At 43.4% G+C, this 23,218-nt stretch overlaps 1 protein-coding gene across 1 annotated transcript in view; it reads left to right on the forward strand.

The window, feature by feature from the left end:
- The window catches only part of SKP2 (S-phase kinase associated protein 2), a 69,711-nt gene that overhangs the window by 38,014 nt on the left and 8,479 nt on the right, over positions 1–23,218 (forward strand). Inside the window, exons 7-9 of the mRNA XM_030193039.1 lie at positions 6,086–6,213; positions 7,732–7,783; positions 18,546–18,653. Of these exons, the coding sequence (XP_030048899.1) occupies positions 6,086–6,213; positions 7,732–7,783; positions 18,546–18,653 (288 nt within the window). The remainder of the gene's footprint in view (positions 1–6,085; positions 6,214–7,731; positions 7,784–18,545; positions 18,654–23,218) is intronic.

The following is a 23,218-nucleotide window of genomic DNA, read 5'->3' on the forward strand; positions in this document are numbered from 1 at the left end:
ATTGGGTTGATCAGATGGGCCTTAAAGCCCTTATAATTTAATTTCAGAGTTCATATTCAGCCTTTTATAAGCACAAGAAAAGTACATAGTGGAGTAAATTAAGATAACGTAACAGTTGTTTTATGATGAACACAATCATCTGATCCCTCAAACCAGGGCTGCCAAGCATGCAGAGAGGAGGCAGCAGCTACGGGAGCCCTTGCAGGCTGGAAGAGAGGAATCTGTAGCAATGGAATTTGACTGCACAGGCCTGAGTACAGAAGAGTAGTGGGGATTTGGTGGATCCTGAGAGGGGTAGGCAAGAGAGAGATGGAGGTTTTTCTAAGAACAGGCGCAGACAGATCTAAGGAGGTGGCCAAGCCAGAGGGTGCAGAAAGAGAAAACTTGGAGGTCTTACCAGGGGTGGAAGAGAGAACTGGGTTGAAGGAATATGAGCCTGGAGAAGGCTGTCAAGCCTGGGAGCAGAGTGAAAAGAAATATGGGGCACTGAGCCTGATAGGATAAAAAAACAATGGAGGGGGAATTATTAGTAGCAAGTGAGTTACGTATTTATGTATTTTTCTATCCCACTGATATCCAAAAGCAAGTTTCCGTTCAAAGTGGCTTACAATTTACATTTGGTGAGTTTACAATGGTGGTTTACAGTTGGGGCAAGGAGGGGATGTTGTTAACTCGTATTTGTAAAATTCTTTGAAGAGGTAAGGTTTTTTTAGTTCTTTTCTGAACTGAAGATAGTTGTGATGCTTCTCGTAGCTTTTAGTATTGAGTTCCACCATTTGGATCCTAGGTAGCTGAATCCTGCTGTGTAAATGGTCTTATAATTTGTTTCTGCAGTTGGGTAGATGAAGAAGTAAGTAACCTCTGGTTTGTGGGCTTTCATTTCTTGGGGAAAGATTAATCATCTCTAGCATATATTCAGGTGCCATTCCAAACAATATTTTGAAAATGATGGTGCAAGCTTTGAAAAATAGTCTAGCCTTGATGGGTAGCCAGTGTAGTTTCTTGAGCAATGGGGTGACTCTTTTGTATTTTGACTTCCTAAAAATCAGTCTCGCTGCTGTGTTTTGTACGGTTTGTAATGATTATAGTGTGTTTTCCTTAATCTATGTATGCTGCATTGCAATAATCCAATTGTGATAGTATCATCGATTGTACTATTATCTGGAAAGATTGTTTGGAAAAGAGAGGGGAAATGAAGCCTGGCAAGGGGTTAGGGCAGCACTCTGGTGTGTTGTAGCGAACTCTCTGAGGTGCCATGGAAAATCCTGACCTTCTTCCCGCCTGAACCGCTACTGCAAACAGCAGCAGCAGAAAAACAGCAACAACAACAAAATCTAAGCTCAGGGCTGCAGCAGCCTTCAAGCATATGCTGTCAACACTGCTGGTCCTCTGCCCCTGTAAGTTGACATCAGTAGGGGCAGAGGACCAGCAGAACTGACAGCACATGCCTGAAGGCTGCTGCAGCCCCATGCTTTTTTTTTTTTGTCATGGCCACTGGGGACAGGGAATAGACTGCTTTGGGCACGCAGAGGCGACTGCCAAGGAAAGGAGGTTGGATGAAAACAGAGATGGAGTGACGTCAAAAAGTTGTAGCCAATAGGTCAGTCTCTGTTTCCCATTCAAAAAAAAAACAAAAGTGAACAAACCTATGAGCTGCTGCATCAGAGTTGTCATTCTTTATTGCTGGTAACATTTTTTTATTTAATCTCACTTATATTTACATGCTGGCTTGTGCAGCATACAGATGTACAATGAGGAAGTATAATAACGGAATAACCTTTCATAGGTAGATAGTAATTTGTTATAAATCATAATCAGTGTGCCATTTTTAGGGGCTGTTTGTAGGAACACCCTAGCACTGTTATATTTGTGTAGATAAAAAGATGGAGACCTGTGTGGCTGGGAGGTGGGGGGGGGGGGGGGGGTGCCGTGAACAATTGCTCAGACACGAAGGGTGCCGTGAATTAAAAAAGTTTGGGAACCACTGGATTAGGGTAAGAGTAGTTTGCTGGAGGGGGGCCAGGTCTAATGATGTAATATTCTCTTACAGAATTTGTATTGTTTTTTTACTATGTAAGCCGCATTGAGCCTGTTATGTGTGGGAAAGCGTAGGGTACAAATGTAATAAAATAAATACATTAAACAAAATATGCTCCTTTTGAGTAATAACTTTTCTGTACCACATTATATATCATAGGTAGTGTAATGGGGTGGGTCACAGGTGCCATGGCCCCACCAATGTTTTGCCTAAATCAGTATTAGCAACTAGAGATTGAGGATGGGGCTGAAGATTGGCCTCTCCAAGCAAAAAGATATTCCATTGTTCCTGTGTATTACTCCAAATGCTGATTATATTGTCACATGTGTAGAATATTTAGTATTTGTGCAGAATTCCATCAGGAGTAATGGTGCTAAAATGAAATTTGGAACCTGCCCTGCTATAAAAAAAAAATTAACAAACAAAGTTGGGTTAGTTTCCAAATTGCTGCATGCCCACATGCTTGTTTTCTTTTACTAATTGCACTAAGGCCTTCGCATAACAATTTGCAAATATCTATTAGTGGTGGGCAATAATAAAGGTTTTCTAATTGCGATTAATCGTGTGATCAAACTTTTAATTGCAGTATGCATTTTGGGCATTTCATGCTTTCCTACTGGCTCCCTCCTATTGAACACAATTTCTCCGCCCTCTTTGTTTCTTTTTCTCAGGCTGCCTTTACCCAGATTCTTTCATGCCCCCTTCGCCATGACCCCTCCCTAGCCTTCACCAAGATTCTCCTATGCCCCCTCCCCAGTCTTCATGAAGATTCTCTCATTCCCCCCCCCCCCCCCCCCCAATCCATTTACCTCCACAGCTTGGGCTGTTCCCCTGCACGGCTGGGCTCTGCAGCTATATGAGCTGCACCATGCAGGAAGTTGGGGAAGTCTCACAGGACTTCTTAACTTCCTGCACTGCGAGGCTCATGTGGCTGCAGAGCTCGGCTGTGCAGGTAATGAAAAAGGACTTTGAGACAGCACGAAAGAAGGGAAAATCTGGAACCTGAGCTATTTAGGTGGGTGCGGGGCAGGTCCGCATTAAAAAAAAAAAATCAGCTGGCGTTAAAAACGCTACTAATGTGTTAATTGCCCACCCCTATTATCTATCAATGAACCAATAAGTCTCCGTGCTGTAGTTTGACCTAAGCCCTGCTTGTGTATACTGTAAAATATAATGATGGTCCAAGTAATCGGATACTGATGGGCTACCACTCCTTCCATCATTTTAGAAAAAAAGTGGAATTGAAGCAATTTGTCTGTAGTTTGAAATTAGTATTTTGTTTTACAATAGGAGTAACTATAATTTCCCCCAAAGTTTGGGGAAAATCTCCCATCGCTAGCATATGTAACCAATCTAATAATAGCAATTTAAAATTACTAGAAGCAGATTTCATAACATGGAGGACAAATATCCAAAATACAATAAGAAGTGTATTTTCTATCTAGAGCATCCAATAAAGACCATGATATGGAAGAGGATTCCCTTCAGATTCTATTCACAGGAATTAATTCGGAACTAAAATTGAGTGAGTCCAAATTCAAGTTATTACCCTTGAACAATTCTCTTATTATAGATATTTTAGAGCTAAAATATTCAGCTCACTGAGCACATTAGAATTTAGGCGCAGTTCATTACAGAATATGCTTAGCGAGTTGTACATGTAAATTCTAATTATTGCCAATTAGTGCTCATTATTGCTTGTTAAGTGCTGTTTATCAATGCTGCTTAGCTTAAGCCAATTAAGTTACGCGCATTGTTATAGAATATGCTTGGAGTTTGGCACGGAAAGCTAGGCGCAATATAGACAATCGGGGGGAATATGTCTAATGCTCATTAATCGTATAAGAATAGATAAAGCTGCTGGGTTACACAGAATACATTTCTGTTGTGAACTGCTTTGATCTCTTTTATGGAAAAGTGGTTAATCAAACTGTTTCCTTGATTAACACCATCCATTTTGCCTGTTCAGTGATATTAATGTTATGTTGAAACATGTAACAGGTTGCCCAATAGGCAGGCAGTTAGTCATCCACCCAAATTCCACACCCTCATGGCTTTAACTTTCTTTAAACACCAGGATACTATCAACTGCTTTAGAATGTTAACAGACTTCTGCACGTGTCCTTAAATCGAAGACCTAAGGAAAATCCATAGTATGATGGTGACCATGTGATTCAAATCCTGGAGGAGGAGTGGCCTAGTGGTTAGCATGGTGGACTTTGGTCCTGGGGAACTGGGTTCGATTCCCACTGCAGGCACAGGCAGCTCCTTGTGACTCTGGGCAAGTCACTTAACCCTCCATTGCCCCAGGTACAAATAAGTACCTGTATATAATATGTAAGCTGCATTGAACCTGCTATGAGTGGGAAAGCGCGGGGTACAAATGTAAAAGAAAAAAAAGGTCTTTTTGTAAGTAGTGGAACATAACATTCTGTGTTAATGCAATCTCTAAGTATCTTAGGGCCCTGTTTACTAAGGCGCGTTACCGTTTTTAACACCCCTACAATTAACACGCGCGCTGTGTAGGCGCCTACAGGGATATTGTAGGCACGTACATGGTTAACGCACGTTAAAAACACTAATGTGCTATAACGCGGCTTAGTAAACAGGGCCCTTAAAAATGTATTAGAACATAAGACTTGCCCTACTGAGTTACACGAAAGGTCCGTTTATGCCAGTATCCTGTTTCGAACAATGTCCATTCAAGGTCACCGATACCTGACAGAATCCCTGAAAGTAGCAAGAATCCATGCTACCAATCCCAGGGATAAGAAGTAGCTTTCACTATGTATACCTTGATAAGTTTATAAACTTTTCCTCCAGGAGCTTGTCCAAACCTTTTTTTTTATTTTTTTAAATCCAGATACACTAATTGCTTTAACCACATCCTCTGGCAACGAGTTCCAGAGTTTAATTGTTTGAGTGAAAAAAATTTATTTTTTCCTATTTGATTTAAAAGTATTACCATGTAACTTCATGGACTGTCCATTAGTCTTTGTACTTTTTGAAATAGTAAACAATCAATTCATGTCTGCCTGTTCTACACTCAGGATTCCTCTATCATTCCTCAACCATCTCTTCTCCAAGCTGAAGAGCCCTTACCTCTTCTGCTTTTCCTCATATGAGAGGAGTTCCATCACTGTATGTATACTAAAAATGAAAAGGATGAACATGTTGAAGACGTATCTGTTTGCTTTATATCTTTAGCAACAAATTCAGTAGCTGGTATGCAAGCAGAAAAACATTGGGAAAAGTTGAAATGGACAAAGGCTGTGCGTTGGGACACTATACTGTACAGAATAGTACTGCATATCCTGTCACCGTATCTTTAGTATGCTTGGAATTGTGAAAGTGGGATGAGCACAGGTTTCTTGAGTCTGTTCTGTCATCACCATACTCTGGCAGCAGCACTGTGACATGGGTCCTTGACTTTGGATTCCATTTGAGATGAGTTCAGGTGTGACTCGTGATGTAGTACTATTTCCATATGTAGTCTTTTTGCATAGTTTAGTTTATTATTTATAATCTGTCTATATCTAAGCAGAGCACAGAAAACATACAAAACAAAATATTTTACAGTCTGTCCAATGCCCATACTTAGACACAATACATCATACCATTACACTTACTTGAGATTCCTAATATCAAAGGTTAAGGGTGGACATGTGTACAGTGTAAGAAAATCTGATGTGGTTTGGGGTTCACACAAATTAGAAACCAGATTGGCTACCTATTTATTTGGATTTTGCTCACACCTTTTCAGTAGTAGGTCAAGGTGAGCTGCATTCAGGTACACTGGGTATATCTCTGTCCCTGGAGGGCTCACAATCTAATTTTGTATCTGAGGCAATAGAGGGTTAAGTGACTTGCCCAAGATCACAAGGAGCAGCAGTGGGGGATTTTATCTTCATGGCCATGTCCAATTTACCTCGAGACATACAGTCTGTGAGAAAGCAGTTCCTGCAGGTTTGCTTCACATGCCAACTTATGCTTTTGTTTGTATATTCTCATTTCTTTTCTAATGTGTATTGCTTTTTTACACCTTAGATTGAAGGAACTGAACTTGTCCTGGTGTGACTTCACAGCAGATCATGTTAAAGCTTCGGTATACCACATCCCTGCCAGCACTACGCATTTAAATCTGAGTGGCTACAGGCAAAACCTACAGATATCAGGTAAATAGTCTTTCATAATTATCTAGTAACAATAAAGATGGGTCAGGCATGTCAGTATACAAAATAATAATTATTATATAAAACTTATAAATCACAAATATCACATAGTTCAGTGTGGGTAGCAATAATTAAAAAAGAATATGAACCAATTGTTCAGATACATATACATACTAATAAAAAGTACAAGGAAAATACCTAATTACAATAATCACTCAAATCTCTTAAAATTAGGCATCGGCTATTTCTTACGTAAGACGGTCTTAAGCAAATTCTTAAAGATTAGGTACTCTCTCATTAATCTTATATCAACCGGCAAAGAGTTCCACAGCACCAACATTTGATAAGAAATAGAAGCAGTTAAAAATTTGGTAGATTTATTATTCCATACTGAAGGATAACTTATTTTTTGCGCAGCCGACCTGATTTCTGATACGGTTTTAGGTTGACTGCATCCACCAAATACAATGGAGAAGTTCCGTATAATATTTGAAAAGCCATAGTGCCCAATTTGAAAAGAACACGGGCTTCAACGGGAAGCCAGTGGAAATTTGCCATATAGAGAGGTAAAGAATCATATCTACCCATAGAGAATATCAATCGAATTGCCATGTTCTGTAGCAATTGCAGATGACGCAAAGAAGTCCTGGTACAACCTGAAAAGACTATATTGCAGTAATCGAGTTGGGATAAAATCAAAGCCTGAACAAAAAGCCTAAATGTGAAAAGCTGAAAATGCTTATTTATAAGACAATTTGTTTTTAAAAGATGTCTTTACCACCTGGGCTATCTGTGATGATATACTGATCCTAATATCAACCATGACTCCTAAAATCCTAGCAGAATCTTCAAACAAAAAATGATCTGCGCCTATTATAAACCAATGAAGTCTAAAAGAATGGGTCGCTGATCCCAACCACATAAATTAGTTTTTTCTTAATTGAGCTTAAGCTTGTCCCTTTCTTCATAAATACCTGGGGATTCTTACCTTATTTTAGTAGACTACTTCCATTGTTTTATATGTAGTCATTGCAGAAACAATCGTAGGCTGGGGGCCGTGAATCAGAGCTCCTTCCAGAGCCCTATATTTGAATTCTAAGTCTAGCCAATGGGTGATTTACTTATCAGTGACCACTGCCACAGTAGCATCCACAACAACAACTACTACTTATTTCTATAATACAATTCAGTGCAGAAAACCTAATCTGTGAATCAAACTGGAGGCCCAGTGGGCCAGCCCTGCCAAGAGGGATTTTAAAAAGCCATTTTGTTTGTCTCACTTCTCTTGTTTGGTGAGGTGTTGTGAAATGAACACCCTATTTTAAAGCGCAGAAATTTTTCCTGGAAGTGAAGGATGGGTGAATGTGTTTTCTTTGGGTCTAGGTCATCGTTTATGAATCAGGGTGAATACTGTGAACGACCCAAACTTGAATATGAGCTGTTGCTAAGATTCAGGAGCTTGCACTGTCAAATGAGCTCAGAAATGAGCTGAAGGCTGACTAACATGTTCTGTTTTTCTAGATGTCAGAATACTGGTGGGAAGATGCTCTATCCTCATCTCTTTAGATTTAAGGTAAGCATTTTGGTGTCATGCATGAAGTAAATGTTTACTGGAGCAACAGAGCTAAAGAAAGACCGATTCTTTCACAAGGGAAACCAGACAAACAGAGAACGGTGGAAGATCCCAAAGGAACCAAGTTGCAAGACAACCAAAAATGTTTAAAGGTTTTATTCAGTGTTAAATCATGATGCATTGGTACACATGACCCAACACGGACTGTGTTTCAGCTGTGGAGCCATCCTCGGGGGTCCTATGCAACCAGCACTTGGAGAAAATCCTGATTGTAGACATTCATGATGCATTCTAGCAAAGTCACAAAGGAGGTAACATTTAAGTCTGTAGACTTCTCCCTTCAGCACCTAGTTCTGTTGACTTTTTAGTGCCTTGCCTGTGGGTTTAGCGCTTATTTTGAGTTGTTTTCATCAGTTTTTCCTTTATTTTACCTCCCTAATTATTTTCTTAGTTTTTTCGGCCGTTGAAGTCTTCTTTATTTTTTTGCAGCTTGTTAGGCCTACTTAGGTCTGAGCACCAGCCTCCATTTTGGTCTCACACTCTTTCTTTTTTTTTTTCTGATCTTCAAAATTGAGGAATTGAATTTGGCTGTGATTCTTTTTAAGAGTCTAAGAAGATCGCCAGTGGCTTCAAAGGTTGCACCCAACATAATCAGGTGCCTGGGGCTGACCACCAGCTTGATTCTTGTTCTCTCTGTTTACAAATGCAGCTGAGATTACAGAGGGTGCGTCGGTTCCAGCAGAAAAACGTTTTGGGTCCTCGAAGGCCAGTCCAATAAACTCAGTAGCTGCCCAGACTACATCGAGGAGGTCTCCACCTTCCTTGACATCGGGCACAGATGGAAGGCCCCTAGACCAGTCACCATCAGACCTGACACAGAGGATGCATACGGGCTCAATGTCGCCCTCTGTGGCACCAAAGGATTCCAATGCTGTGTGTCAAGGGAAGCCTAAGAAGCATCTGTCCTCATTGAAGCACACTGCCGAGAGCTCCAGGGTATTGGAGTTGCTGGCCACCAGGAGGATCGCTCCCCCTCTTTAGTGGAGGTGGCAGTGCACCAGTCTACGGGCAGTCAGGCTTCCACTTCTGGTACAACACTGACTCATTCATTTGAGTATTTATTTATCGCTTAAACCTAAGCAGCTTACAGTTTCATTTTACAGTTATTGGGTCTGTCCCTATTGAGCTCACAGTCTAAGTAGTACACTGTATTACTGTTGTACCTGGGGCAACAGAGGGTTAAGTGACTTGCTCAGGGTCACATGGAGCTGCAGAGGGAATTGAACCTGGTTCCCCAGGATCTCAACCCACTGCTGACCATCAGGCTGCAGCAGGAATTGAATCCAGATCAGCAACCCGCTGCACTAACCATTAGGCCACTCCTCTCCAGGCTATCTCTGACCTGACTTCCCAGCCTTTGCTGATGCCTTCTCTCAATGAATGATACCGGGCCATGCTCGGGGAGGAGCTGGTGCAGATGTTCCAGCTGCACTCCGCTGAGGCATTGAGGGCTCTTCTGCCAGCTGCAGCTCAGCCTCAGCTCCTTCTTGAGGCACAATCTTTGCCTGTGGAGCAGTCTTTGACATCGGTACCTTGTCTGGTGTCAGTGTTGACCCATTTAGCCCCACCCTCGACATCAGGAGAGGAAGCTTCCCTGGAGTTGGAAGGCAGGCCCCGACTCACTTGGACTATCCCGAGTACTTAGAGGATTCTGATCCGAACCATACATGGTCTAATCCGTTGTCAAACAGGCCAGAAGCTCCAGGAGTTCTATCAGTGCCCCCAGGTAGGGAGGCTCAGACACTTGACTCGTTTAGGAGAAAAACGTTATCAGGCCTCAATGCTTATTGCCTGCATCCAGACCTACCAGCTCTATACAAGCATCTAAAGTCTCTGGCTCCCGGTCCATTTAGTCTTGTGAACTCTTTCTTTCAGGAGCAGGCTACAGAGCTTCATCTGTTGGCCAAAAAGCAACTGGAATGCAGGATGTTTCTAGCCAGGGGTACCTATGATACTTTTGACATTGTGTCCAGACTCTGCCATGAGTGTGCAAATGCGTAGACTCTCATGGTTATGTGTTTCTGATTTGGAACCAGCGGTTCAAGAGAGGTTAGTGGATGTTCCCTTCTGAAGAGACAGTCTTTTGGGGGACAAGGTAGAGTAGGTCACTGACCTCATTAAGACGCATATTGATGCTATTCAGTCCTTCCTCAGCAGCCTCCAGCTGCATTCTCCTCCTAGGAGGTTCCTGAGCGTGTCGAGGTGCAGACCATACTATTCGTAAAGGCATAGATATCCACCAACTTCCCACTCATCCCAGCAGTCCCCAGCCCCAACAGTCCCGTCCACGTCAGCCTAGGACCCAGAAGTCCCATCTGGCTCCCCAGTCAAAGCAGGGGATGAGCTTTTGACTGGCTCCAGGAGAACATAGCTACAGTCCAAGTAACCATCCCAGACGGTGGGAGTGAAGCTGAATTTTTTACATCAAAGGTGGCCCTTTGTAATCTCTGACTGGTGGGCTCTTCAAATAGTCTGCCATGGTTACGCTCTGCATTGGTGACAGAGATCACCAAATTGTCTACCGATACCATCGTTGTTCGCAGCACAAGCAGCACTTCTTTGTGCTCCAAAAGATGGGGGGATATCATCTGGTCAAAGAAAAGTTCAGGATGATTTCCCTGATTATCCTTCCTCCCCCCCCCCCCCCCCCCCCCCCCCCCCCAATTCAGGAACAAAATTGGCTATGCTCTCTGGACTTACAGGATGCCTATACCCACATTTTGATGCTTCCCAATCACAGGAGGTATCTCAGATTTGAAGTAGGGAAACATCATTACCAGTACCTCATTGTACCTCTTGGCCTTGCGTCGGCTCCCAGAGTTTTTGCCAAGTGCCTTGTGGTTGTCGCAGCATTGCTATGCAGACTGGGAGTCTGTTCTGTTTCAGGACGATTGGCTGATCAAGAGTATGTCTCAAGGGGCACAGATGTCTGTACAAATGACTATTTGGGTGCTAGAGCTACTAAGATTTGTTATGAACTGCCCCGTCCCACCTGCAACCTGTCCAGAAATTGGAATTCATAGGAGCCCAGCTCGATACAGTTCAAACTCGGGCTTTCCTACTGCAAGCGAGAGTGGCTGCCTTGGTGATGCTTACCTCGCAAGTCCGCAGCACAAAGCAGGTCACAGCTCGGTCCACATGGCATCCAGAGTGCACTTCGCTCCCATGGCTTGCCTCCATTTGAGAGCGGCCCAATGGACTCTGGCTTCCCAGCAGTCTCCCACTATGGAGAACCTTGCAGATGTCATCCAAGTCCCTCCAGAGCTAGTTCACTCTCTAGTGGACAATTTGCCTGAATTTGATCACTGGACTTCCATTCCAATTATACCTCCTCAAAAGGTGATGCATCCAACTTCTGATGGGGAGCTCATGTAGATGGGCTTCACACCCAAGGGACAAGGTCTACTCAGGAGACAGTTCTTCACATCAATGTCCTGGAGCTAGGGGTCCATTGGAACTCTGTAAACATCGGCTGCTGAACCAAATTGTTCCCATTTAAACTAGCACCCAGGTTTCGATATACTATATGAACAAGCAGAGGGTATAGGATCCTACCCTTTGTGTCAGGAAGTGATAGGGATGTGGCAGTGGGCCATCCTTCATTGTATGATTCTGCGGGCCATGTACCTGGCTGGCAAGGAGAACAGTCTGGTGGACAAAGCAGGGTAATGCAACTCCATGAGTGGTCTCTCAACACGGGCATAGCCCATAAGATCATCCAAGAGTGGGGCACCTGCTCGGTGAATCATTTTGCCACTAATCACAACAACAAAGTTCTTCAGTTTTGTTCCAGGCTCAGGTCACACAGCAGATTGGTGTTGGATGCCTTTCTCCTCCATTGGGGAAAGGATCTTCTGTATGCGTATTCTGCCATACATCTCATAGAGAAGACCTTGCTGAAACTCGAGCAAGATCAAGGAACGATAATCCTAATAGCTTTATTCTGGCCAAGACAGATCTGGTTCCCTCTTCTTCTGGAGTTGTCCTTTGAAGGTCTGTGAAGATCAGAGTGTTTTCTGACCCTCATCACGCAGAAAGAGAGGTCCTTTCTGCACCCTAACCTCCAGTTCTTGGCCCTCACAGCCTAGATGTTGAGAGCATAGAATTTCACTCCTTGAATCTGCCTGAGGTTGTCTCCAGAATCTTACTTGCTTCCAGGAAAGATTCCACTAAGAGATGTTATTCTTTTAAATGGTGTGAGGGAAAAGCCCTAGATCCTCTTACTTGCCCTACACAAAAATTTTCCTGAGGACAAACAGGCTTCAATCTTCTCACAAGTGTGTGACGCCGATCTGTGTTTTTTTTTGGTCCGGCATTTTTCCAAAAGCTAAAAATAGAGCTTTGTGGAGCGCCTTCCCACCTGTTGTGTGAATACGGTCTCCTCTGTTCTCTTTTTTTTTTTTTTTTTTTTTCTGCATGAAGTGAAGGTGCACTTTTTTTTTTTTTTTTTTTTTTTTGTCCTCCTTACTCGCCCGGTTCTTGAGAGCTTTTAAGTGCCTTTTGACTAATTTTACTTGGTATTTCTTGTGGCTCCTTTATTTGGGCATTTTTTAACCCGTCCTTTATTTTCCTTAGTTTTATTTTGGTCGGGTTTAAGTTTTTTCTTATTTTTCCATTGTCATCAGGCTGTTTTTAGGCCCTGACTTCGGTTATGGTTCTTCCCTTCCTTTTTTTTCTGTGCCTTGCCCCTTTTTTAGGCACCATCGAGTCGTTAAATTTAGCCGACAAGGTTTCTCCGTCCATGACCACGAAGACTCCCAGTGGCTTTAAGCACTGTACACGGTGCAATCGGACGATCTCGAGAAAAGACACCCACTCTTGGTGTCTGCAGTGTCTGGGGCCCAACCATAGCCCTGCTAACTGTGTTCGTTGTCTTCACGTGAACAAGAGGACCCAGGTTTCCCAAGAGGATCAACAAGAGAATTTTTGGAGCCAAATCCGGTTCCTCGACATCGGCATCAATGTCAAGCATCGCACCGGCATTGGGAGCGTCTGTAAGCATAGCAACTTTGAGACCCTTAAGCAGTGAGGTTGTTGAGTGGGTCTTCACCTGTCTCAAGGCCTCCTGCTGTGCAGGCCCCCTGGGACCGTCCATCGTCGAACCCAGCCCTGAGGTGACGTGAAGATTCAACGTCCTCAGCACCGAGGAGCCTTTGTGACACGCTTCGGGCGAAGGCCAAGAAACGTCGTCATCAGTCACCCTCGACACGTGGTGCTGGGAGCTGCAGGGCGTCGAGGGATTTGGCACCCCACAAGTGTCTGTTCTGGAAGGATCGCTCTCCATCCATACAGGAGATGCTGAGGTGCTCGTCTCTGAGCAGCCAAGAATCCTGCTCCTGCATTGACCCCAGCATTTTGCAACCTGAGCCTCAACCAGCACCCCAGCTGTGACTGAGACTCGCTGTGAATCCAGCTTGAGTCTGAGGAGTATCCTGTGCATTCCCGGAAGACGACCCTGAGGTCAGCCTGGTGAGAAACACGGTGATTAATTTCCTACTAGGGGGCTAGTTAGTGGTATTTACCTGAGCAGAAGGCTGGTGCCATCATATTTGTGATCAGGAGAAGCTGCTAATAACTGTACTACCTCGTAACATAGTGTGACTGATCAGTGGTGTAATTTTATCTGGTAACCAGTAAGAATTTGTGTTTAGTAGTGTGACGTATGAGTGTAATTTTTATCAGCCAGTGATTTTGTATTCAGCCAAAGCTTTGCAGAGTTCTATTTTGTATACATTACCTATATTTTCTTACCTGATATACCATAATAAATCTAATATATATATATTCAGCTTGCTTTTCTAGTCGCATTCCTTTCTCTCAGAAGAACTGTATAGGCTCTAATCCAAGGTTCCCACCCCCTAGACCGAGTGCTGAGCAGTCTGTGTGCAGATAGTTTTGTTTGGGAATCTTGGACGCAGATAATTTATTAGCTGTGATAACGATCCTACAATGCACTCCCTCTGGAGGAGGCTGAGCCTTTTCACCAGTTGGTCAAGCAGCAGAAGGCATGTTGAAAGTTATTGGCCAAGGGGCCTTATGACACTTTTGATGTGGCATCCAGGATCTCTGCTCAAAGTATAGCAATTCGCAGACTCTCATGGCTTCGTGTTTGTGACTTGGAACACTCTGTTCAGCAGCGTTTGGCGGATGCTCCTTTCCGGGGGGGGGGGGGGGGGGGATAACCTTTTTGGAAAAAAGATTTAGGAGGTCACTGACCAAATCAAGAAGCATACTGATACAATCTCTTCTCTCTCCCTCCGGGTTCCTTCTGCATCCACCTCCTTATCTAGGAGGGTTTTGACAAGCCAAGGATCGGTGCCTACTACTATTCTAGGCATAGGTACAATCCCAGGCTATTCCCAGCGCGCTGGTTCACGTCAACAGTGTGGGCCTAAGGCCCCTGCTGCTCCCCAGTCAAAGCAAGGGACGAGATTTTGACTGGCTCCAGCAGAGCAGAGCCGCAGTACAAGCGTCTGTTTCGGATGACTTGCTGATCGGGGGAAGGCTAAAATGTTTTCACCAAAGGTGGCCTCTCATAACCTCCGACCAGTGGGTTCTTCAAATAGTCCATCTTAGATGCGTCCTCAGTTGGCATCTCAAACCTCCAAGTTGCCCACCGAGAGGGTTTGAGCCTAGTACCCGAAGACAAGAGTGGACAATCTTGTCTCGCTGGCGTCCTGGGCTTGTGCTTCTCAGCAGGTCACAGCTCGGTAGATGTTGAGATTGCTTGGGCCACCTGAGTTCCACAGTATACGTTACACTCATGACGCATCTTCACATGAGATCAGCTCAATGGACCTTGGCTTCTCGGTGGTATCAAGCCATGGGGAGTCTAGAAGATATCATTCTAGTGTCCCCAGAGCTTTTACGCTCTCTTCAATAATGGACAATTCGATCCAGTATGACTGGGATTCCATTCCAAATTCCTCAACCACAAAAAGTGCTGATGACAGATGCATCTCTCCTGGGCTGTGCAGCTCGTGTAGATGGGCTTCACAGTCAAAGAGCTTGGTCCTCCCAGGAAACGAATCTTCAGATCAAGCTCCTTGAGCTTTGAGCGATCTGGAACGCTCTAAAGGCTTTCAGAGATCAGCCATCCCATCAAATGTTTCTCATTCCAACAAACTATCAGGTTGCAATTTATTACACTAACAAGCAGGGAGGCACCGGATAACGCCCTCTGTGTCAGGAGGCCATTCAGATGTGGTATTGGGCCCGCCAACATGGCATGTTCCTTTGAGCCACTTATCTGGCGGGTGCAAACAACACTGGCCGACAGGCTGAGTAGGATAGTGCAACCGCTTGAGTGGTTTCTCAGTATGGGCTTGGCCCACAAGATCTTCCGAGCGTGGGGCACACCCTTGGTGGATCTTTTTTTCATTCAGCTCAACCACAAGGTCCCTCAGTTCCATTCCAGTCTTCAGGCCCACGGCAGACTAGTTTCAGATGCGTTCCTCCTCGATTGGAGGACAGGTCTTCTGTATGCGTATCCTCAGATACCTTTAGAAAGACTTTGTTAAAACTCAAACAAGACCGTGGGACCATGATTCTGATCACGCCATATTGGCCGCAGCAGATATGGTTCCCTCTTCTTCTGGAATTATCCTCCAAAGAACCATGGAGATTGGAGTGTTTTCTGACCCTCATCACATAGAACGAGAGGTTGCTTCTACATCCCAACCTCCAGACTCTGGCTGTCACAGCTTGGATGTTGAGAACCTAGAATTTGCTTCCTTGGGTCTTTCAGAGGGTGTCTCCCAAGTCTCACTGTCTTCCAGGAAAGGTTCCACTAAGAGGTTTTACTCTTTTAAATGGAGAAAGTTTGCCGTCTGGTGTGAGAGCAAGGCCTTAGATCCCCTTACTTGCCCTACACAGACCGTGCTTGAATATCTTCTACACTTGTCAGAGTCTGGTCTCAAGACCAACTCCATAAGGGTTCATCTTAGTGCAATTGGTGCTTATCATCAACATGTAGAAGGTAAGCCCATCTCTGGACAGCCTTTAGTTGCTCGCTTCATGAGATGTTTGCTTTTGTCAGGTTAATCTGTATTATGTCCTCGCCATTGCGAGGCCCAGTTGACCAGTGTTTGTTGTTTTGGGTGAGCCTGGATGCTAGGGATTTCCCACTTGTGAGGATAGGTAAGCCTTCTTGTCCTCAGAGAAAGCGAGGATGCTTACCTGTAGCAGGTACTCTCTGCGAACAGCAGGCTTTATATTCTCACATTCTTTCTCATCTCCCCTTGGAGTTGTCTCTTTTGTTCTTTTTACTTTATTTTTTGCTTTAGTATTAAACTGAGGAGACTGTGTTTATGCGATGGGTGGGAAGGCACACGCACATGTGAGGTGGAGCGCAACTCTTGCTCCACAAAGCTCTCATTTAGCTTTGGTAATTACCGGACCAGGCGACGTGGATCGGCGTCACCCACTTGTGATGATATAAAGCCTGCTGTTCTTGGAGAATACCTGCTACAGGTAAGTATCTTTGCTGACCCTTCAAAGTACTTCTGACAGCTGACAGTTTACCTCTAATGGAGCAACTGCGCTAGAATTGTATCTGCTTGCTCTCCTTGTAGCAGCAGCAGGGAGTGCTGCCACCCCGACGGCCCCTCTAATGATCCTATACATATGAATTACAAATATCCTGAAAACCAAAGTGGTTAGATGTGTCTCTACAACCGGTTGAGAGCTTTTCTGGTCTCCTTATTGCATCCTTTTACCCTGGAAAAGTCCAAGAGACACTCCCAAAGGAGGTAAATAGGCAGTTATGTGCAAGAATTACCTTGAGCCATGCTGAGTTAGACCAAGACCTATAGAGCCAAGCATCCTTTCTCTAACGGTGGCCACTCTAGTTGATGGTACTGCTGTGCCTTTGAGTTTCTGTGCTCCAAAGGAATATTGCAGAAGGCAGTGGCGGCCCTATTATTAGGCCAACTGAGGCGGGGGCCTGGGCAGCACTCTTTGTGGAGTGCCATCCCCTCATACCAGCCGCAGTCTGTCATTTCCCCCCATCTTTCCTTCCTCAACCCTCTTCCCTCGAATCAACCTTTTTTGTTTTTTAAAAGGCAGCGGTGGCAGCGATTCCCTTAGACTGCCCTGGCACTGACCTGTTCTGTCTACTTCAGCCTGCCTCTCTGATGTAACTTCCTGTTTCCTCAGACAGGCCTGCAGTAGAGAGAAGCGGCCGGTGCCAGCAGCAGGGCAGCCAATGGGAATCACTGTTGCTGATTTTTGGAAAACAAGAAAAGAAGATAGATTCGCAGGAGGGATTTTGGAGAGAAAGAGAGAATGTGAATGGAGAGATGTTCGGGGGGGGGGGGGGGGGCGCAGGCAGCAGCCTCTGACAATAGGTATCAATATTCATGTTTTAAATCTTCTAATATACACATCTGCTCTGCTCTTGTTCAGAGTGAAATTTTGTGGTTTGCAGTGAACAGGACGTGCTATAGCTTTTTTAGATACTTCGAAAGAACCCTGGAGAAGGGTTGTTTATCTTCCAGGAATTTCCATGTTTCTTAAAAATCACCAGGCTAATCTAGTCTGCCCATTTTCCCCTACCCAGTACAGTATCACAGTTGCTATCTGGTCTCTGGATCTGTCCTTTCATCCTAACTACAAAAGATTACCTGTGCTTGTCGGGAATACTGTTAGTTTTTTCTGCTCCCCTCCCCCTGCTCTCTCTTGGAGCTTGTTTCATGCATCTTCCACAGTTTGTGAAGAAATATTTCCTTTTGTTAATCCTTAGTGTGTCCCCTTCCAGTCTCATACAGCTGTTAATGACTGTATGGATGGTTTTGTGATTGGTATAATGGGCTGGAAACCAGAGTTGAAATTTAGCTTCTCCCACTGGAAATCATTACGACCTTGCGGAAAGTAATTTTGGGAATAAATTGTATAAAGTCATTTTCACATGTATGTAGCCTTTATAAAATTTGTGGCTAGCATAAATTTACACACCATGAGGTGAGTTTAGCATGTACTTTGCCAGTAGATGTGAATAGGGCGGAGGTTGTATGGAGTGTGGGCAGAGTGTGTAAGTTCACATGTAGATTATAAAATACGGTCCAAGAAAACGCACAGGCAGGTGATTCACAAGATCCACGATAGGCAACAAAACAGCAGATTGATGAAAATTGTCCAAAATCAAAATGTATTTACCACAACAGGATTAAAATTACATAACTAAAAGCCTGACACGGCCACATTTTGCCCTTTCAAGGGCTGCGTCAGGAGCTTTATAAAACCAAGCTGTATAGTTTCAGTATATAACCTATTGGTCAGAGACCACTTACATCAATATGCTGTTTTGTTGTCTGTTATATAGTAATCTACATGTAAATATTTACACCTGCTCAAGTGCAGATATAACTGGTGCCTGCAAGATGGGCACAATTTCTGTCACTTAATCTAGCATTTTATAGAGACGTACATATGCCTTTGTGTCTTATGAAATATTGACTAAAAAAGCTCCTGCTTGCCTTCTTAAATCAGGTGTCATGTTAAAAAAATTAGTCATCTCAATTGTAGTATTTTAGACTGTCAGCTTTTTTTGAACACAGGGACCCTATTACACCTGCATGTAACATAGTAGATGATGGCGCAGATAGACCTGTACAGTCCACCCAGTCTGTAATTTGTTGTTGACCACCCTGGATTAGTGCACTGTATAAATGCCAAAGTAAAACTTATTTTGCATTTCTTGCAGCGACAGTGTGATGCTTACATCGGAGTGCTTCTCAGACTTCCGGCAGCTCATCTATCTCGAGGATTTGTCCCTCAGTCGATGCTACCAGATATCTCCTGCCACCTTGCTGTAAGCATCTCACTACTTTAATAGAAGAGCATGCAGATTGGCATGACGTGTGTGTGTTACCTAGGGTTTTACTATAGTGCTGTATGCCCAATTGTACACAGGAGTACAGATGTTTAATATTTTGACATGTTGCAGCAAAATGTTCACATTTTGATTCACAAGGCCCTGTATTGTAAGGAAGTCTGCCTTCAGAAGAGATATGTGGAAATGTATCATGTAAAGTCAGGATACTCGTCCATCCAGAAATTGTTGGATATTTTATTATACTTAAGTTTGCAATTGGTTCCAAGGCAGTGGTTCTCAACCCAGTCCTCAGGACACACCCAGAACGCCAGGTTTTGAATATGCATGAGTGAGGTTTGCATACAATGGAGGCAGTATATGCAAATGAATCTCATGAATATCCGGTGAGCCTGATGTTAGTGCTGGGCAGAAAGGTAGAAACTATTATAAAGAAGAAAAGTACTGAACACACTGATAATCGTGGTTTAATTGGATAAAGCGAACATGGATTTAACCAAGGGAGGTCTTGCCTAACCAATCTGCTAAGTATTTTGGAAAGTGTGAGTAAACATGCAGATAAAGGTCAGGCAGTTGCTTAACTGCTCTGGATTTTCAGAAAGCATGACAAATTCCCTCATGAAAGACTCCTGAGAAAATTAAAAAGCCATGGATAAGAGGTGAAGTTCTGTTGCGGATTGGGAACTGGTTAAAAGTTAGAAAACAGAGGGTAGGGTTAAATGACCAGTTCTCTCAATGAAAGCCGGATTGAGCCTGCCACGAGTGGGAAAGCGCGGGGTACAAATTAAAAAAAAAAAAAAAAGAAGGTGGATAGTGGAGTACCATAGGGTTCTTATAAATCATCTGAAAATGGAAACGAGTGAGACGATCAAATCTGAAGTGACACAAAATTATTCAAATAGTAGCAAACCCCACACCAACATAACATGAATGTTAAAGTTGTGGACGTTGCCCAACAGACCTCAGCAGTGACTTGTTCCACACTGGGATCACTGCCCTGTGACTCAGTACAGTCATCATCAGTCTTTCAACTTTAATAAACTCTAGAAATGTTTTGTAATTTTTAGTAAAATGCTACTTAGTTTTGTTTGCAATTTAATGAAGTATAAGCGGACCCACACTGACACGGTCCATGTTTTAGGAACCTGCCTCAGGGTTTTGGTCCTCAATCTCCATAGCTCTCGCTTATTCACTTAGTCACTGCTGAGGTCCGTGGGGCAATGTTCACAGCTTTAACATGCATGTTATGTTGGTGCTGGGTTTTACTTTTATTTGTATTTATTGCCCCCACTGTTCTAAAGTTTGACTATTCAACAAAATGATTCAAAGGCAGATTGCATGCAGTTGCGAGAAATTGCAGGAAGAACTTTGATAGACTAGAAGACTAAGCATCCAAATGCCAGATGAAATTTAATGTGCACAAGTGCAAAGTGTTGCACATAGGAAAGAATAACCTAAATTATATTTATTTATTTTTATTTATTGAAATTTATATACCATCTTTCATATTAACATCAAGGCTTTGTACAGAAATAAAAGGATAACCAGCTTAATAATTCACAGTAAGCATTTAACAAAACATCAAATACAAGGGAAGGGAATGCATACCACAACAAACTTGCACAGAGAGACTATAAAAATCAGACACACAAGAGGAAGATTTGTAGGATGTTGTTCTCCTGGCAAACATAGAAGACTAGCCTCTGCACTTGGAAACCCAAAGAACAAAGTCACAGTGGAGGAGACAGAAAAGATGATGCTCAAGAACTTCTACTGGACTAAAAAAGTTCACAGCAAAAGTTTATTAACACAATGTGGACTCGACACGAGTCGTGTTTCGGCCACCCTGGCCTGCCTCAGGAGTCCCTGTATATAGTTGCTGCAAAAAAATGCAGGAAGATGGCAAAGTCTTCCGAAAATTTGTCAAATTTATTTATTTATTTTACATTTATATCCCACATTACCGTGGAGGCATTAGCCAACTCCAGTGATGAAACAAATACAAAGTGATGTTATGGTCGAATAAGATTCATGTGTTACAGACACATTAGAGAATCGTAGAGAAGGGGAGTTATATAGGGTTCATTACGGGCTTTGGTTTCGTTGTGTTGCATGGTTCAGGCGCTTAGGCTGGGTCGGTAGGTTATGCCTTGTCGAGCAGGTTGGTCTTTAGTGAGTTCCGGAAGTTAAGGTGGTCATACGTTTTCACGGCTTTTGGTAGTGCATTCCACAATTGTGTACTTATGTAGGAGAAGCTGGATGCGTAAGTTGATTTGTACTTGAGTCCTTTGCAGCTAGGGTAGTGAAGATTTAAGCATGTTCATGTTGATTTTATTTTTATTTATTTTTATTACATTTGTACCCCGCGCTTTCCCACTCATGGCAGGCTCAATGCGGCTTACATATTATACACAGGTACTTATTTGTACCTAGGGCAATGGAGGGTTAAGTGACTTGCCCAGAGTCACAAGGAGCTGCCTGTGCCTGCAGTGGGAATCGAACCCAGTTCCCCAGGACCAAAGTCCACCACTCTAACCACTAGGCCACTCTTCCACTCCACTGATCAGATTGTGTTTCTAGTTGGTAGGTCTATGAGGTCAATCATATATCCCGGGGCTTCGCCATAGATGATTTTGTGGACCAGGATGCAGATTTTGAAAGCAATCCATTCCTTGATAGGGAGCCAGTGCAGTTTTTCTCGAATGGATTTGGCGCTTTCATATCACGATTTTCCAAATATAAGCCTGGCTGCTGTGTTTTGAGCAGTCTGAAGTTTCTTTATAAGTTGCTCTTTGCATCCCGTATAAATTCCATTGCAGTAGTCAGCATGGCTTAGTACCATTGATTGTATCAGATTGCGGAATGTTGTCCTTGGGAAGAATGGTTTCAGGCGTTTGAGTTTCCACATTGAGGGGACCATTTTCTTGGTTGTAGAATTAACTTGGCTCTCAAGTGTAAGGTTATGGTTGATTGTAACACCAAGGAGTTTTAGGCTATCTGAGATAGGGAGGGTGTAATCTGGGGTATCTAAGTTTGTGGGTATGTTCGTATTGTATTGGGATGAGAGGATGAGACGGTGTGTTTTTTTTTTCTGCATTGAGTTTTAGTTGGAATGCATTTGCCCAAGAGTTCATGGTGTTCAAGCTGAGCTTGATTTCATTGGTGATTTCCGTCAAGTCATGTTTGAAAGGAATGTATATTGTAACGTCTTCTGCATAGATGTGTGGGTTGAGGCCTTGGGTGGATAAGGACTTGGCTAATGGGGTCATCATTAGGTTGAAAAGGATTGGTGATAGTGGTGATCCTTGAGGTACTCCGCAGTCTGTTTTCCATGGTGATGATATGTTTGAGTTTGATTTCACTTGATATATTCTGGTGGTTAGGAAACCCTTGATCCAACTGAGTATATTTCTTTTTTTTTATATATATTTTTATTCACACAATAACAAGTTGTAAATGCAAGATACAAGCAACACTGCTCAATGTACAGTCCAAAGTCACCATTCCATATTTATATTCAACAGTTATGTCTATCCAAAGGTCTTTGGTACAACCTGCATTGCATTTTATTACTTAATCCCCCCAACCATGCTACCTTACACTCCATCAAATATTCCATTCCACTTCTCAACTTTCACACCATCCCTCCCCCCTCCCCCATTCATCCCTGCGTACTCCTTCTCCCATTGCCCCCTCCAGTTTCAGGTGAGTAATTGTAAACATTCCTCCCATAGCGTGGCATATCTGCGGGTCTCTGGTTTGCTAGCCTTGGAGTAGATTTGCCTCTCATGTGTGCCTACCTCCCTCATTTTTGTTTTCCATACCGCTCCTAATGCACCCTCTGCAGCTCCCCAAAACTGTAATATTGTTTTTTTAACCAACAAGAGGGAGACATATACCAGCCTCCTATATGGTTGAGTCAAACCCTGCCCAATTAAAAGTGACTGTTCTCCAAGCAGCAGGGTTGCATAATCCCAGTCCAAGGTTTTCTGCACCACATTATTAAGCAGCTGTATAGCCTCATTCCACAACACCAGAGCCGGGCAGTCTAAAAAAGAGTGCAGCAGCGTCCCCTCCGCCCCTTGGCATTTGATACATCGGTCATCAATCCATAGTCCCATCTTTGCCCCTTTTGCCCTGGATATGTGTGCCCTGTGTAAGATCTTGTATTGCATCTCCTGCAACTCAGCTGCCTTAACCATGTCATAGAGTGTTGCAAATAGTTTCTGGAATGTTTGCTCAGTATAATTAGTACCCAGTTCTTCATTCCATTTGGCTATCAATATCCTCATTTCCTCTTCCCGCCGATGTTCATTTAACACTTTGTACCAGGTCGACAGGCTATTTAATTGGTATGGGATTTTAAGGAGGATTCTGTCTAATTGGCCCCACGTCCACGCGTCCCCATATTTTGTTCTTGTGGTAGTCCAGTAATGTCTGATTTGAAGGTATTGTAACAAGTTTTTGTTCGTCAAGTCCCATTTTTCCTTTACCCGGTCAAATGTGTCAAAAGTGTCCGTATCATTTTCCAGTAATTGTCCCAA

Source organism: Microcaecilia unicolor, chromosome 2 (assembly GCF_901765095.1).
Source record: "Microcaecilia unicolor chromosome 2, aMicUni1.1, whole genome shotgun sequence".
Classification (NCBI taxonomy): domain Eukaryota; kingdom Metazoa; phylum Chordata; class Amphibia; order Gymnophiona; family Siphonopidae; genus Microcaecilia; species Microcaecilia unicolor.